Source organism: Tursiops truncatus, chromosome 1, assembly GCF_011762595.2.
Source record: "Tursiops truncatus isolate mTurTru1 chromosome 1, mTurTru1.mat.Y, whole genome shotgun sequence".
NCBI classification, from domain to species: Eukaryota; Metazoa; Chordata; class Mammalia; order Artiodactyla; family Delphinidae; genus Tursiops; species Tursiops truncatus.
In genome coordinates this window covers 56,996,138-57,013,026 of record NC_047034.1, presented here as the reverse complement: position 1 = coordinate 57,013,026, position 16,889 = coordinate 56,996,138, and the positions used below count along the sequence as shown (strand labels likewise).

Below are 16,889 nucleotides of genomic sequence, written 5' to 3'. Positions count from 1 at the left end.
TTTGTACCTCTTCAAATACTTATTATTCTTTTGCTACCCCCAACCTTTCTCTTTTGTTGATAGACTGTTCTGATTGCCTTCTTTATTCTTTGTCTCTCTGGCTGTTAGACCTCTTTGGGTGTCCTTTTATTTTCCTTTGTTCATTGTGGCACACGTGCAACTGCTGGGTACTTTAAGTGGACTGGTCCCGTGAGTGTGGGAAGGCACAGGAGTTAACTGTGCAATGAGGGAAGGACAGATAGCTGCAGACAGAGAGAGCAGTATATTCAAAGACTTCGGGAGTAAGCATGGCATATATGAAGAAGTAAAAGGCCAGTGTGGCTTAAAAATCAAGGGAGGGCTTCCTTGGTGGCGCAGTGGTTGAGAGTCCGTCTGCCGATGCAGAGGACGTGGGTTCGTGCCCCGGTCTAGGAAGATCCCACATGCCGCGGAGCCGCTGGGCCGTGACCCATGGCCGCTGAGCCTGCGCGTCCGGAGCCTGTGCTCCGCAACGAGAGAGGCCACAGCAGTGAGAGGCCCGCGTACCGCAAAAAAAAAAAAAAAAAAAAAAATCAAGGGAGAACAGAGTATGAAAAGAAGCTAGAGAGTAAGGTAATGTTGGGCCAGACTGTGCAGGACTTTGTAGGCCATCATAGTGAGTGTGGTCTTTTCCTAAAAGCATGTAGTATTGCAGTGTTTTATACCAGGGGTTTTAACTGGTATAACCAGGTATATTTATGTGAATATCTGATTCACATTTTCAGAAGATAATAAGGATTAGAGAGCAAATTTAAAGTGGTTGTGTGATGCTGCAAGACTAAAGAGATGTTGTAATAACCCAAAAGAGAGATGATAATAACATGATGGTCAATATACAGGAAGTACACTTTTAAGTGGTAAAATGTAAGGAGGTAAAATGTAAGTGGTAAAATGTAAGCTGGCATGTCTAAGATACCTCCAAAGTATCTGCATTACACTGATGCTGCATGAAATGGGAACATCAAGTTGGAAATCACCAATTCAGTCATCCATGTCACAGTGCCTTTGAGATACTCAAGTGGAGAAGTCAATAAGCAGTATGAATCGGGCAGGTCTGGACAGGGGATGTAAATATGTAAGCCATCTGAGTTAGGTGTAAATTGAAACTCTCAGCCATGAATGAGAATACCTTGGAAGAGATAAAGAAGAGAAAAAGATTGTTAATCTTGTACACTGCTAGTATCTGTCTAAATTGGATTATCTTTTCTGGAAAGATGATTGGAACGTGTATCATTGTCTTCAAAAATGATTATAACTTTGATTCTGTCACTCTATCTGTAAGAATCTATCCTCAGAAAATAATAGTAGTAAATTAAAGTAGAAAGACAAAGACTTATGGATAAAAATATTTATTTGAGCTTTATTTATGATTGCAAATAAAGTAAATTACTTATCTAATATTAGGAGGTCAAGTAAATTATCATACATTTATATTAATGAATATTATAACATTATAATTTGATGTTTATGAAGATGTAATAGCGTAAGTATATGACCATGATACAATAGTAAGTGAAAAGGACACAAAATAGAGAGAGACAGAGTGAGAAAGAGAGAGAAACTCAACTGTGAAAAAATGCATAGAACAAAGGAATATAAAGAAATAGGTTTATCTGTAAATAGTAGAAAATGGTTGATTGTATCCATTTTTATACTTTTATCTAGTTTCTAAATTATTCTAAATGGGCATTATTACATCTTGTGTATTATTTTATTATTAGGAAAGGAAATATAAAATTATAGTATTGTCCAGTTGTCAATATGCACTTCATAGGCACTTTACTCTGTTAAATATTAATGTTCTTTCCTTTTCAAATATTGATGAGCATTTGTGATTTGAATCCAGCATAATATTTTAGTTTTTTGAGATTATTGCCATAATTTTAAAGTTTTATGAGCCATTTAGATTTGTAAATTAGTTTCAAAAATTGATCTGATTACTAGACAATAGCAAATCCATTCCCCTCAGAACAACTCCCTGTCAGTTGGCACTCAGTGTGTCATACTGAGAATCTTTGTTATTTCCTTCCCTTCTTATTGCTTAGCAGTACAGATAACTCTAAATTCTTTAATGGGAGGGTTTTTTAATTGTATAATACATACATATAGGAATTTGCTAATTATTTGAAATGCAATAGATTGTTTTTGTTTTTCTTCAGTGACTGTCAGAGAACCCTTCATTTGGACTGTCATTTGTATCATCATCTGCAGGGATATGAAATCATTTTGAATTTGGTTCAAAACTAAAAGCATGATTTTTTTTTGACTCCAGGAATGTATACAAAGACTATCGCTTTCTCGAGCTGGCATGTGATTCACAGGAGGATGTAGACAGCTGGAAGGCATCTCTACTAAGAGCTGGGGTTTATCCAGATAAATCTTTAGTAAGTTGGATATATCTCTTATTTTAAAATTATTAACCATGTTTAAGAAAGCATAATTCTACATACTATATGCTGGAAAAGCTAATTCTTGTCTGACTTAATTAATTTGCCATAGTTTTAACTGCTACTTTGCTTATATTTTTTTTTATCCATTAGATTTCTATTATAAGAAGTTTATCAGTATATTTTTAAAGAAAATGCCCAACTTTGCCATGAAACATAATATATGTAATCTCAAAGCAAGAGAGTTTCTTATGCTGTTGTACAGTATACTATTCTATAGTATTCATATAAGCAGGTTATAACATTCTTCATATAGTCATAGTATATATATCATCAATCAGAACACTATTTCATATTCTTTAAAATGTACTTATTTTTATAAAAATCTACCTCCTTTCATTATGTCTGTGGTACCTATATCCAAAATTAAACTCTGGTTAATGTCATTGTGAGTATAAAAGAACAAAAAAATATTACCATTGCTATATTAATAAAGATAAGTTATTCCCACTTATCTTTATTAATATACTTCAAGGGTCTTAGAGACAGTTCTCTCATTCAAGTTAATAAACAGACCTTCTATTTGTGTTCTTTGGAAAATGTAATATTACACAGACTAGTCTGGATTTAAACTTCAGAATTCCCACCCAGCATATGTACACACACCATTAAACAGACTCTTCAGATGAGTGGCTCTTACTGCTTACTTGCTACCCCTGAGAATTGTACTATCCAGGTTCCCCCCCAGAAGTTAAGCAATGAGACTGAGCTTTAAGGATTTACTCCAGCTTGACCTTTGTGGTGCTTAGATTGGCTGTAGATTAGTTTATAGGACTGACCATGTATAAGTTGGGTTATTTCTAGGCCCCAAATAGGGATAGAGTCTTCTCAAGGGAAAGTCTGAGATGTGAGTACATTGTGGGACAATTGAAGCATCTTGGGGTGGATTTCAGACCTGACCATATCCCTGAGGTTACACTGGAATTTAACAAAGTTCCAAAGTTCCAGGGGTAAAGGATAGAGGATTTGTGCCAAAACATTCTCCTTGTTGCTGTTATTTTAGTTCTCACGTAGACCTCTTAACCCTATCTCAACCTCCACTTGTCTGGTTAACACCTAAAACAGTGAACCCCCATGACACACCCTGTGCCTTCCAAATGAGGTGAAACCAGACTCTTTCCAGGTGCTATGCAGTACAGAGGTATCTTCTGTACCACTTCTATTTTTGTTGTTAATTCTAATCATTACTTATTACTCTTTCCTATCCATTGACGGTAGTGTGTTTAATTTCTATATTAAACGTTCTGTATTAAAAATGCACATATACTTAATGTTTTATTCATTCATTCCACAAAAGCCTGTTGAGCACGTGGTTTTTGCCAGCTACCTTTCCAGGCACTAGTGATGCAGAGGTGAACGGTGAGGCCCTGCCCCACCAAGGAACAGACGTTAAATAATTGAATGGATACGGTATAATTGTAGAGTGTGATTGTTAGAGTGATAAGTTCTATAAAAAATTAAATTAAAGGGACAGATAGTGAGAATGAGGGGCAAGTGAGCTTTATTTTAGTAAGGTGATTAGGGAAGGCTCCTTTGAAGAGTTGACATTTGAGTAGACTCCTGAAAGAAGCGGGGGATAAATACTATGAACGTCTGATGGAGAGTGTTCATGGCAGAGGGCTAGCAAGTACAAAGCCAGCTCAGTGTCTTAGAAGAGCAGCAAAAAAAGTCAGAGTGTCTAGACACAATGAAGGAGAACAAAAGTAGTTGATGATTTCCAAAAGTGGTCAATAGCCAGATTATGTAGGCCTTGAAGGAGGTGGCCAGCATTTGAGTTTTATTCTGGGTGAGATGGGAAGCCATTGGAGGGTTTCAAGCCAGTTAGTGACATGACAAGGTTTATGTTTTTAAAAGATTGTTATGGCTGGATTGTTACGAGAACCAGCACAGCCTGTGGGTTAAATCACAGGCATTAGCATCAAACTACATAGACTGAAATTCCTGAGGCTCACATACAAGCTGTGAGATCTTGGGAAGGTTTCCTAGCCCTTTTATCTTTCAAGATTCCCACATCTAAAATGGAGATAACAAGAGTCTGCTATAGCGTGGTTGACAGGATTAAATGAGATAATGCAGGGAAAGCACTGGACAGGTTAAACACAAGTAAGCACTCTATTTTTATTTATAATGATGACGATGAGAATAATAATTATTTTCATCACAGACTACTTACTTAAGCAAGTAGAAGAGAGTTAAAACATTGTGGATATTTATAATACAGCCAAATGAGATTGTAAATACTTTATGATATTTTTTGTCTTCCAAATACGTTTGGTTATATAAAATGTCAGTGTGTTTGTGTGTGTGTGTGTGTGTGTGTGTGTGTCTTCCTTCCAAGGAACTGTAATGTTTGTGAAAATGTTTTCTTACATCATAATTTTGTCAACTAAACTTATTTTAAATGCACTACACAAGTTTGCTATTTTAAAAAAAATTATGTAATGCATCTCTTGTGAGCAAAAAACTGTCTTGGAAAAGCAAAATTACCCATCCCTCTGTGAACTCTTTTTATAAATCTGAATTTTCATGTATCCATAGCTCTACACAAAAGACGATGCTCAATGAGATATTTGCTATTTATTTTTATTAGGCTGCTCAATTTGAAGCAAATCTAGAGTTGTCCTACACAAACTGTTTTGATTCTTTTCACATCATTTTTATTTGCTTATTAACATACATTTTGTACAATTGCTTGGAAAATCGAGACAAAGGGGCTTTTTACTACATGCCAAAGACATGACAGGAAATTAAACTTGGCAGTGTGCCATGAGCATCGCTTTTCTCAGTTTTCATCATAAACAATATTTGCATTTCTTATGCACCATGTAGTTCTGCAGGTTATATTACACTATTGCTTGACTTTCAGATGTTTAAATGGAAGCTAACTACTGAAAGCAATCTAAGTAGAATGCTTATCTAAACATTGCATTTCGTGAACACTCTTAGGTTTGGGGGAAGCGATACTTTTAGGTAGAGTTATTCCTAATTTAGAAAGATTTGATGAAGAAGTCAGAGTAACCTAATAATAGATGTCTCTTTCCAAGTAAATTTTTAGGACTTCTGGTGTTTTTGTTTTTGTATCAATAAACCATTGAGTCAACAGCAAATCAGTCAATCCCTACCCTAATAATGAAACATTTATGTGTCATACATGGATATGAGTCTAGATAAAGTTCTGCTTTCTACATGAAACATCTCTATTTTAACTCTACATGAGACATCTCTATTTTAACTGGGAAAAATTCTACATAGGTCATTTTTCTAAATTGTGTAAGTTTGGCTTCAGTTAGGTAAATAGCTATAACCCAAATTTGAATGAATTGACATTTTGGATAATTTTTTTGTCCAAACTAAGGTTGCATACTTTTTTATAACATGTTTATCCTCATCATATCTTTTTCTATCGTGTCCACGTGGTGGAATGTTTTTATGTCACTCATATCACAGTGTTCTGCTACCTTGTTCCTTCTGTCTCTTAGGTCATTTCTCTTGGAGTTTTCTACAAATTTTTCTTCTTTCTTTCCTTCCCTTCCACCGTCTTCTCCCACCTCCTTCCTTACCTTCATCTATCACTATTATGATGGACTCTAAAGATTCAAAGATTAAAAAGGAAGCAATTCTTACTTTATAGGAGTTCCAAGTCTAGTGGAAGAGAGAGATGCAAATAAATAACCACTCTACAGTGTGATTAAAAAAGCTATAGTGGATAGCTATATAAAGTACAACAGCCCAACTATATTCCCATGTGCATTTTCTAATTACCTTCATTCCCTTAAACTTTCTGGATCTAATGCTAAATGTAGACTTCTTATCTGAGCATTGTATTGTAATAGAATGTGGCCCTAAAATGGAAATGAGGAGTCCTGAATTTTGTTTCCCATGATGCCACTGACTTACTCAGTGAACTTAGACATAGCATCTCTGAGCCACAACTCTGTCACCCTACCATCACCTGAGCTTTCTGAGCAGCCAGAATACTTTTTAAATATATTTAAATCTGAATTTGGATTAGGCAGAATTTTATTTTTTATTTCTATTTCCTTTGGCCATTAACTTGAAATTATAGTCAGTATAAAATTGTTAAATAAGTGTGTAGGATTTTACACAGTTTCAAAGTAAAGATGCCTCTAATTGAATTAATTAATAGTTTTCTGGTTTTGTTTTTTACTGACGAGATGTTCCCTCAAGGATTTGGGGAAAGTTGAAACAGGAGTGGGGACTGAAACCGAGTCCCCCTGAAACTGAGTTCCTCTGCTAAGTTTATAACTAACCTCTGTACCCAAAACTTTATTCCCTTTCTTGCTCCACACCATTTCCCCCTCAAAATTAAGGAGCACCAAAAAGCGTGTGTGTGTGTGTGTGTGTGTGTGTGTGTGTGTGTGTATCAATAGCTAGGCAAGTCATAATTTTAAAACTTTTAAAATATTTTTTAATTTTTAAAAAATTTTAAAAATTTAAATTTTTAAATTTTTAAAAAATTTAAAAAATTTTTAAAAAATTAAAATATTTTATGACACATGTACATAAATTTTTCCTCTAAGTGTGAACACAAATAAGTGCAAATTTAATTAAATATCTAAAGAATGTGGTATAACAAATGACTGATTTTTCTGACACAGTTTTGTCAGCTCACAGTAAGACTTAATTTATATATAAACATGAAGGAATTCCAAATTCTTTGGAACATTCTGTGTGCATTGAAGTTAAATAGACTTTAAGTCAAATCCACTCGCATTGGAATCCCGACCCTTCCATTTATGTGCAGTGTGGCTCAGGCAACTTACTTCACTCTCTAGTTGTTTATTCTTTTTTTAAACACAAAATAATAATCTCTTCCTCTGAGTGATTTTATGGGACTAAATGAATACTGTTGCAAATCACATCTAGCTCAGTGCCTGCAACTGGATGAAAGCATTCAATGCCATGTAGCCTTTATTATTGTGATTGACTATCATTAATGTGTCCATGAAGCTGTAATTCTCAGTTTAGTAGTTACCTTTTCTTCGGAAACTATCAGTGAGATCTGGGGAGAATTTCCCCAACTGTTGTCTCAGGGTACCAGATTGCTGCCCTGTGGACAGGCTGGCCTCAAAGGCTCCATCAGTTAGTCAGGAGTGAGCCATAGAGGCTGTCAGGGTAAGTGAGAATCCACAAGCCTACCCTCAGCTGCTGGTTAACTGGCTATCCGAAAAAAGCAGCTTGCAAATCTGTGCATGCCCTGAAATAAATTTGGTGCAAATTCAGTTTTGCGTATTTGTTAAGTCATATACCTCAGAACTTTTCACAAGGGTTTTTTTCAGCTATCTAGATAGATGGTCCTCCCCTCTAGTATATGATTTAAGAGATGAAAAATGACAGTAGAAAGTGAAGCACCCTGGAACTTCACTATACCTCTGAATTCAGGACTCTCCCAGGACTCTCCCAGTCATAATTCATGCTTTTAAGGACTGCCTTGGAGGTTGAAACCATCGCGTAATGAAGTCTTTTAGGGACATCAGAAAGTCCTTTTGGATAGACTCTGCAACTGAACTTTTCTCTGTGGCAAATGACAAATAGGGGAGAAGAGGGATGGACACAGACCCCCATAAATATTTATTAATATGGTGATGACCACTCCCATGCATTTACTCAGCAGTCTTTTGTACAAGACAGAAAATGCCCATGTTAGTCCAGCTGTACATAACTTTATTCTTAGCTTATCCAACAGTGCTTCCCACAGAAATTAGAGCAGCTCCATGACCAGTTTCGAAGAGTTTAGTTTTTCTTCAGTGGAGGTACTTTCTAAATATAAATGCTGCCATACAGAGTGGTGGAGGAATTATAGAGAATTTACAATTCACCAGTCATGACTGTTATGCCTCACTCAGAATAGACAATTGGGAAATGATTGAAGGAAACAAGAAATCGCAAAGCCACACCACGTCCTCCACTTGTATGTTTCTCATATTTAAGGATTAAGGCCCCCTACTCTGTGACATCACTGTTGCCACTACAAACAGAACCATCTGCCACCGAGCAGGGAAGCCAGTCATTCCCTAATGTGCAAAAATACTTGGTTGAACTCCTGAAACTTATTTGGTAGATCAAAAGCTGCACTGCTGTGGAATGCAATAAACCCCATCTGTTTGAGGTATTTTCAGCAATACTGCACTTCTTTGGAGAACCGAGGTCCCATTATTCTCTAAAAAATATTTTACTCCTGATAAAATTCTCTTTGGGGATCTTTATTGCCTTATTGAACCACTGGCATATTCTTTTACAAAAGACTCTTTTTCCCCCGATTTCATTCATTCTTGTACTGTTATTTATGTCTCACGTAAGCCAGTGATGTTAACGGTTATATCACGGCAACTCACAATGTCAAGACGCTTCTCTACACTATTTTACCAGTGTCTTTAAATTTATGCTTTTATTAAATATGATGGATGGACTCGATGGTCGTTGAATTAGACATTTCCCCAGTCACCAACTGGCATTGTTTTCCAGAAAATATACTCTCCTGTGATGGTTCCCTTACTGCTCTCCAGAAAATTTTTGTACGTATTACTTCCCCGCACACACTTCCTCTCTTAAAACTAAATGCCAGATCTCCAGCTCAACCTGTTACTCCACCCGTGTTCAGGCTCCTCCACAGATGCACACACTTCAGTTGCAGCTCTCTTCCACTCTGCATCTCAGCGGAGAGAGAAATTCCTTCTAGGCCCCTTGTGAGAAGAGTTCAGATCTGTTCCCTGCCCATATCCCATCACGTCTCCCTCACAGGATCTGACCTTGCGAGGACTCGGGCTGCCCTGGGGGTAATGAATCACCGTTTTATTTTTTTAAGCCATATGTGAGTTAAATTGTTTGATATAAATCATACTCCTGCAGCTCCAGTTTGAAACAGGAGAGCCATTTGCCTGCTGCCTGTGGCTGGCGGCTCTCTGTGTCTCTATCCAGAGTGCCCCTTTTAGAAATGACTACATTTTTGTGACTAACCTTTCCAGACCCATTTTCTTGAATGTGGACCAGTGTTTATTTTGGCTGCATCCCCACTATACAGTTTTCGCTTCCCATGCCAACCCAAGACAAAAGTCATAATTTACGAAGTAAAGGAATGGTACAGATGGAGGTCGTAACTTGGTCTGCTTACCCTGTCTCCCCAGAGCCACCCACTCTTTTCCTCTACTCATTTTTTTTTTCCCCTACCTTCTTTGAAACCAAGGATGCAGTGTTTGTTTAAAAATGCATTGGCTGATGAAATTTTCCACTGCTTGGCACGTTGGAGGAGGGGCTGTCAGGAAAGGGCAAGCTGACATACTAAATACTTTGCCTTTCATGCTAACAGTTCACTTATTACCAATTCAAACCAATGCTTTTTGGCCAGGTTCCCGTACTTCAAGTATTTCAAGTAGAAAGAAAGGGGGAAATCTCTGTCATAATTTTCTACTGTTATAAATGTATGATTTCACTTAATATAAGCAGAATCTCTGACTTGTCCATGAGCTTTGGGCGCTGTATGCGTATGAATGGGATGTCAGTGAATAGCTAAGTTATTTGTTTGGATTTTGCTCTAGCATGAAAAATCTCATGATTTTAAAATAAATTTATGTTTAACATATTTCTTTTTTGTTTCTTTTTCCTTGCGGCTTCATGCACAGGGGAACAACAAAGTAAGTTCTTTGTCCTACTGCAGCTCCTCTCTCTCCAGCCCCCACTCCCCTCCCTCATGTGCCTTGGCGAGAGTGTTTCTGTGCACTTTGAAATGACCGATGTCTGTGACAGTGCACAGAGGGTGTGCAAATGTCAGAGAAAACAGAGCTTGGACTACCATCATGGCTGTTCATTTTTGACCTTTCGGAAGGGAAATATTATGTTCCTCAGGGTTGGTTATTGGACAGTTCAGAGAGGTTGTTATTATAAGGAAAGAGAGCAACACTGAGAGCAAAGATTATGAAGATTTAATAATGAGGACTCTTCTGCAGAAAGGGGAAGACAGTCTGATGAAACTCAGTGCAGCTGAAGCTTTTGACCAAAAATCAAAGCTCTCATGTTAATGTGTAGCTATAAAAACACCAAACTGGTGTCTTAAATAGCAGGATGGCTGGCTTTGCTGGTGAAACTGAGCTAGATCAGTGCTCTGGCTTTGAAGGTGCCTTAAAATGGATGGAGGAGGGTGGGGTCAACATTTGCCTTGGCTTCTGCACCCTTGATGTATTCCAGCTGGATGGAAACAGGAGGGTGTGGGGAATGGAGGGGGAGACTGAAATGTGTATGGTAGATTTGTGAAACCAGGCAATGCACACAAATGGTGGAAATTATTTTAATGTTGTTATAATAGGTAAATGAGTAATTTAGTAGTTCATAGGGTGGCTAGATTGTTAAAACTTTAATTCAACTTTTCCAGAAGATTAGAACTACTTCTCACTTATATTAGGTATGTAATAGTAGTGTAGTTGGGGAAGATGGTCTTAAGTTTAGCAGGGTGATTTGTTTTTCTTTTTTTTTCTGTGGAGAATTATTAGTGCTTTATCCTACCAGGTGGCCCACTTAAAATAGGCCTCATTGAATACAATAAGAATTGAAAGGATTCTGTTATAAAGGGTCTGCCTGCATATTTAAACCAGCTGGAATTCATCAAAATTGCTATTCATAAGCCATACATATAGAATTTAAAACAAATGTGGGAAATCTTGGAGTTTAATTTGATGGAATGTGCTATTATGGAATAAGGTGATAGAGATGGTTGGTATTGAAAATGTGTCACTTTATAAATTTATATCTTGCTATAATTGCTTATGACCCAAGTAATAATATTTAATAAAGTTAAAAATAATATAAGAAAACTACAAGATAGACATTTGTGAAGGACCAGAGGGGCAAACTCAGCCCACTAATAGTTTACTTTTTAAAACAGAAGGTAACTTATGAAATCAATTAAAGATTTCTTCTACAAAGTAAAAGATAATATTTCTAACTAATATACCACTATTGGAAAAAGCATTTGGACAAAATTTTAGTTCTTATACCATATAATGTATTTTGATTCTTGAATAGTAAGTATCTCTGATCCTGGTCACTTAGGTTACACTGAGTCGCTGTCTAGAATTGCATGTGCTACATCTCTTAATCGTTTAAATAGCCTGAGCTATGTGAGTGCACTAACAGCAAGCCTATACATGCTGAGGATCAGGGAATCAGCTGCTGACATTTTAGGGAGGTGCTAACCCTTAGGCCATTCAAAAAGCATTTATGATTTGCTTCTTTCACTAGTGATTCACTGATGACTTAAAAGCATTTGTAAAATTCCCCAAAGAAAACTCTTCTTCATAATAGGAGTCATCCATTTGTTGTGTCTTGCTTGGTCAAGTTCTTCTGGGTAATAAAATGTTCAGTTTAACAGAATTTACTGATTTTTCAAATAATTATACAATGAGCAATAAAACTCAAACATTCTAAGCTGCTGCTCCTCAAGGCCACCTCTCAGATGATGCAGAAGGCCTTCCAGGGTCTCCTGGCACCTGGAGCCCCCACCTGCAGTGTAAACACTTGGTACAATGCTGTGGGAGATATTTGGGTGCCAGTTAGAGTGTTGGTTGAAGAGTGCCAAAGATGCAAGTACTTAACTGTTTTGATTTTTAATTAAAGAGCAGCTGCTTTGGAGGGGCTGATGTTTATTGCCCCTATGCCTTAATTCTTAGTTGCTTATATTATGAATAAGTAATAGTTTGTGAAAAAATAGAAGGCTAATACTTTTAAAATATGATCATTATACTGACCATGGACTCTGGCACAAAAGAGCCTCTTCAAATCACAAGGAGCACATCTGCATGCTATTTTCCTTTAGCTTAGAATTTCAGTATAAATGGAAAACACTGGAATACAAGCTGTGCTGTCTCCAGAGTATAGATCTGGAGTCTTCAAAAGGAGAATATGAGATTCACTTTTCCCTCTCATGCTAGAATGCTTGTCTGAGTTGTCCCCAAGGCAACATACCTGACTGCCATATACATGAGCCAGCTATAAAAGGTGACTCATTTCAGACTCACAAAGGCTAATTGTTTATTTAGTGAATGGTATTTCATTATTTATGATAACTAACCAGACACTAAAGAGAATGAAGCCTGCTCAATTAATGTTTCTTTAGATGAGCAGGATGAATGGATTCATCTTCCTACATACATTAAGTATAGTGCACATACACACATATACATACACACACGTATATTAGAAGGTGTATGGAGCAACCCTACTATTCATTTTCTCAATGACAGCTAAATTGATCTGCTTCATCCACCTTTAGATTATGCTTAGAGTGTGGGAGCTAATTCTCTAAACTCCCAGAAAGAAAAAACTTCTACAAGAGACACACAGATTTATATTATAAATGCATGATGGGGCAAAACACCAAGGGTCACATTCTTCCTTGAACAATTATATGTATTTTATTTGTCCTTAAAAAGCAAATTTTCCTTTTGTGAGGAGCTCACAGTTGCTCCGGAAAATTTTTCCTTCCAGGCCCATTACTTATTTTTCCTTTGAAAATGTTTTTCTATTGGCATAGTGATATCCTAAGTTGCTTCGGGTAGAGTCTGTCTCCTCCTTAGAGGGGTTTCCCTAGATCTTGGATTCCAAGTCAGTGTCTTCCATAGTAAGACTATAATCTAGGACTCCCTGAATCAGTTTGGGAAATGTGAACAAATATAATACAGTAACAGGGAGGTTTGGGGCTTTTTTTGTTTGTTTGTTTGATTGGTTGGTTGGTTGGTTAAACACAAATGTAAATCAGAATGTCATTTTCAGAACTGAGGCCTTCAGGTAAAAAGTAATCTCCATGCTTTGTCCTAGAGAGAAGACATTTAATTTCCTTCTTTAATTTGATGCCCTTGCTTGGTGGGCATGTCTAGAAATTTAATAAACATTTAGTGTTATGTTTTTGTTAAAGACTTTGAGTTTCAGGTATCTTTGATATATTAGGCAAATTGAAGGTAGAAACAGCCCTTAAAATATAAAGAATAAAATACTATAATAAAAACTCTCAAATTTCTTAATGATGTTGGTACAGAAACACAAATGAAAACTGAAAAGAACCCTAGGCTCAGAAATGAATACCTCAAAAAATTTTAAGTTATACAGAAATGCTACATTTACTCTCTTATGAATCTTTTATTACATTTAAAAGAGAAATTTACTATCACCTTACTTAATTTCAGTCTAAAACTTTAGTTTTAAAAACTAAAGGATTCTTGTATGCCCCCCAGCAAAAATATGAAGTTGACTGCCTTGACCGGAGAGAAGGAGCATTTGAAAAGGAAAAATAGAACTGAAACATGCTAAAACATGTTAAAAACATGCCATGTTAAAAATAACTAAGCTTTGGGCTTCCCTGGTGGCGCAGTGGTTGAGAGTCCGCCTGCCGATGCAGAGGACACGGGTTCGTGCCCCGGTCCGGGAGGATCCCACATGCCGCGGAGCGGCTGGGCCCGTGAGCCATGACCGCTGAGCCTGCGCGTCCGGAACCTATGCTCCGCAGCGGGAGAGGCCGCGACGGTGAGAGGCCCGCGTACCGCAAAAAAATAAATAAATAAAAATAACTAAGCTTTTACTAAGTTCTATTTAGGTTAAATGCAATAATTTATAGAGAATTGAGGGCTTTGATATTTAAGGAAAGAAGAAGGAAAGAAAATCTGATTTGAACACCTGTTTTAACAACATTTAAAAAACACTTTGTCTAGTAATTTTCTAACACATTCAGCGAGACAACTGTACATTGTCAGTCTCCATTAGTGGGAAAAATAGTTATTACCTAAAGTGCTGATTTGGTAATCCATTGGATTCTGGCCATCATTTGCAAAGACAGAGTGTGCCAAAACTAATGTCACCAAAATATATTACACTGAAGAACACAGATGTTAAATCCATGTTAATTTGTTTTGCCTCTTATGCCAGATCTTTAACTCCTAAATTGGTCATATGTGAGAGAGTATAAGTAGGCACTGAAAATCCATCATCAAACCTGGAAATGTCTTATTGGTGTTGTGTGTTAAAATCTTAGTAGATGAAGGAGCAGACAGTACAGTGTCAGAAGGTATAACATCTTATGGAAAAACCCAAACGAACTTTTTGGCCAACCCAATATATTTCCTCTCTAGTATTTAAAATGACTGAAAGAACATTGTATGTAGTTTAGGTATAGTCAACTCCATTAGGGTTATTTATTTTCTTTGAATAATGTACATTCTTTCCTTGATTTTCCTAAAGAAGTTTAGTGAATGTATTTCCCTGGGATTTAAGGAGAGCCCATCTGGTTCCCTTAATTTATGCATAAACTAATAAGAATACCATTAAAGTTAAAAGAAAGGATGAAAACTCACTAGCCTCAAAGTATTATTTTAGTTCTATGTGCATATAAAAATGAATTGTCTGTTTCAATCACTGCAACACCAATAAACCTTTGGTTCTTTTTTGGCAAACCAGTCTTAAAAGAGCGTTGCTAATGAATGCTTAGTTTTTGAACCCCCAACTTTAATTTTAAACAGTTGGAAAAAAGGATAGTTCAGTTGAAGGCAAAAAGCTTTGATAAATGAGGTGGAATCTATATTGTGTTCCCAAATTTATGAATCTTGCCAAATAGACTCTATAAGTAAGCAAGAATTGATCTGCTGTTTAGAAAGCTCACAGTGGGTGATAGGACAGGGACCTCTGAAGGATGTTTGGGGCTTGTTTTATATTTTTATTTTCCCTATTGTATCTAAAAAGAAGTGACTTCTCTCTAGTTAATGAGAAATAAGAGAATAATGATGTCTTATGTCGTAGCTTTTTTGATGTATTTTTTCTCACAAAATTTTAGACATCTTTTTGTATGCCCTATGACATTTTTCAAAGGAATTGGTTTAACACTGCCCCAAAGTAAAAGGAATTCTTTATGATTCTGTTCTGAAAACATGTTGTCATCAAGTATGATTTTAGAAGTTTCATTGTGATAAGTTTTATTTTGAAATTTAAGCCCTCACAGAAGCATTTTTAATCAAAAAGTAGAAATTTATTTCTTTTGTTAATTTATAGGAATGTGGTTATCACAATGTACAGTGAAATCATACAGAATCACTGTAGTTATGAGAGTTTAAAATCCTTCTCCCTATCTTTACCAGATCAGCTGGGCAAAAAACAAAATGAAAAAAAAAATGTGATTGGTATAAGAAAAAAGGTGGATTCAAAAGATATGTATGTGTATATTTAAAATATATATTAATATTGGATATCTAATAAGCTTTAGAAAACTAGAGACACATAGCAAACTCTATTTTTTTTATAAATGTATTTATTTGTTTTTGTCTGCCCTGGGTCTTCGTTGCTGCGTGCCGGCTTTCTCTAGTTGCAATGAGTGGGGACTACTCTTCATTGCGGTGCACGGGCTTCTCACTGTGGTGGCTTCTCTTGTTGTGGAGCACGGGCTCTAGGCACGCGGGCTTCAGTAGCTGTGGCTCGCGGGCTCTAGAGCGCAGGGTCAGTAGCTGTGGCACACGGGCTTAGTTGCTCCGTGGCATGTGGCATTTTCCTGGACCAGGGCTCGAACCCGTGTCCCCTGCATTGACAGGGAGATTCTTAACCACTGCGCCACCAGGGAAGCCCTACATAGCAAACTTTAAATGTGAAAACCTATCTACTTAGAAATGAAAAAATACACTCCAAGAATGGATCCAAATGGAAATCAATGCTTAATTTACAGACTATTTGAAATATAATAACAGTAAAAATACTATACAGGAAATATTATAAAATATACCCAGTGTTATTCACAGAGAAAAATCAATAACTTTAAATAGAATTCTTATTTTAATAGAAGTAAATAAATTTAAAAGGTCGGAAGGGGGCTTCCCTGGTGGCACAGTGGTTGAGAGTCCGCCTGCCGATGCAGGGGACACAGGTTTGTGCCCCGGTCCGGGAAGATCCCACATGCTGTGGAGCGGCTGGGCCTGTGAGCCATGGCCGCTGAGCCTGCATGTCCGGAGCCTGTGCTCCGCAACGGGAGAGGCCACAACAGTGAGAGGCCCGCGTACCACAAAAAAAAAAAAAAAAAAAAAAGGTCAGAAGGAGAGCAAAAAACTAAGGAAAGAAAGAAATTAATGATTAAAGTAAAAATTAATGAATTAGAAAATAGGAAAAAAAAATGCAAACTTAAACTACATGCAAATTTAAAGCTTTTGTATGGGACAAAAGATAGTAAACAGTTAAAAGGCAAATGACAAATTCATAAAATATTTGCAGTATGTATGACATACAAAGGATTAAATGTCCTCAAAATAGAATTGTTTCTATTCAGTTCATTTAAAACATAACAAAAACCAGCCAATCAATAGACATAATCATTTAAGACCAAAAAACAGAAAGAAAAAAGACTGATAACTAGATGAGAAAAAGTTTCAATTTCACTAGCAGCCAGGA

General features: G+C 36.7%; 1 protein-coding gene across 12 annotated transcripts in view; it reads left to right on the top strand.

Annotated features, from left to right (window-relative positions):
* DNM3 (dynamin 3) overlaps positions 1–16,889 on the top strand; it is a 570,492-nt gene that overhangs the window by 467,156 nt on the left and 86,447 nt on the right. For all 12 annotated transcript variants that reach the window (XM_073804407.1, XM_073804410.1, XM_073804428.1 and 9 more), the window contains one exon: positions 2,291–2,402. In XM_073804407.1, the coding sequence (XP_073660508.1) occupies positions 2,291–2,402 (112 nt within the window). The remainder of the gene's footprint in view (positions 1–2,290; positions 2,403–16,889) is intronic.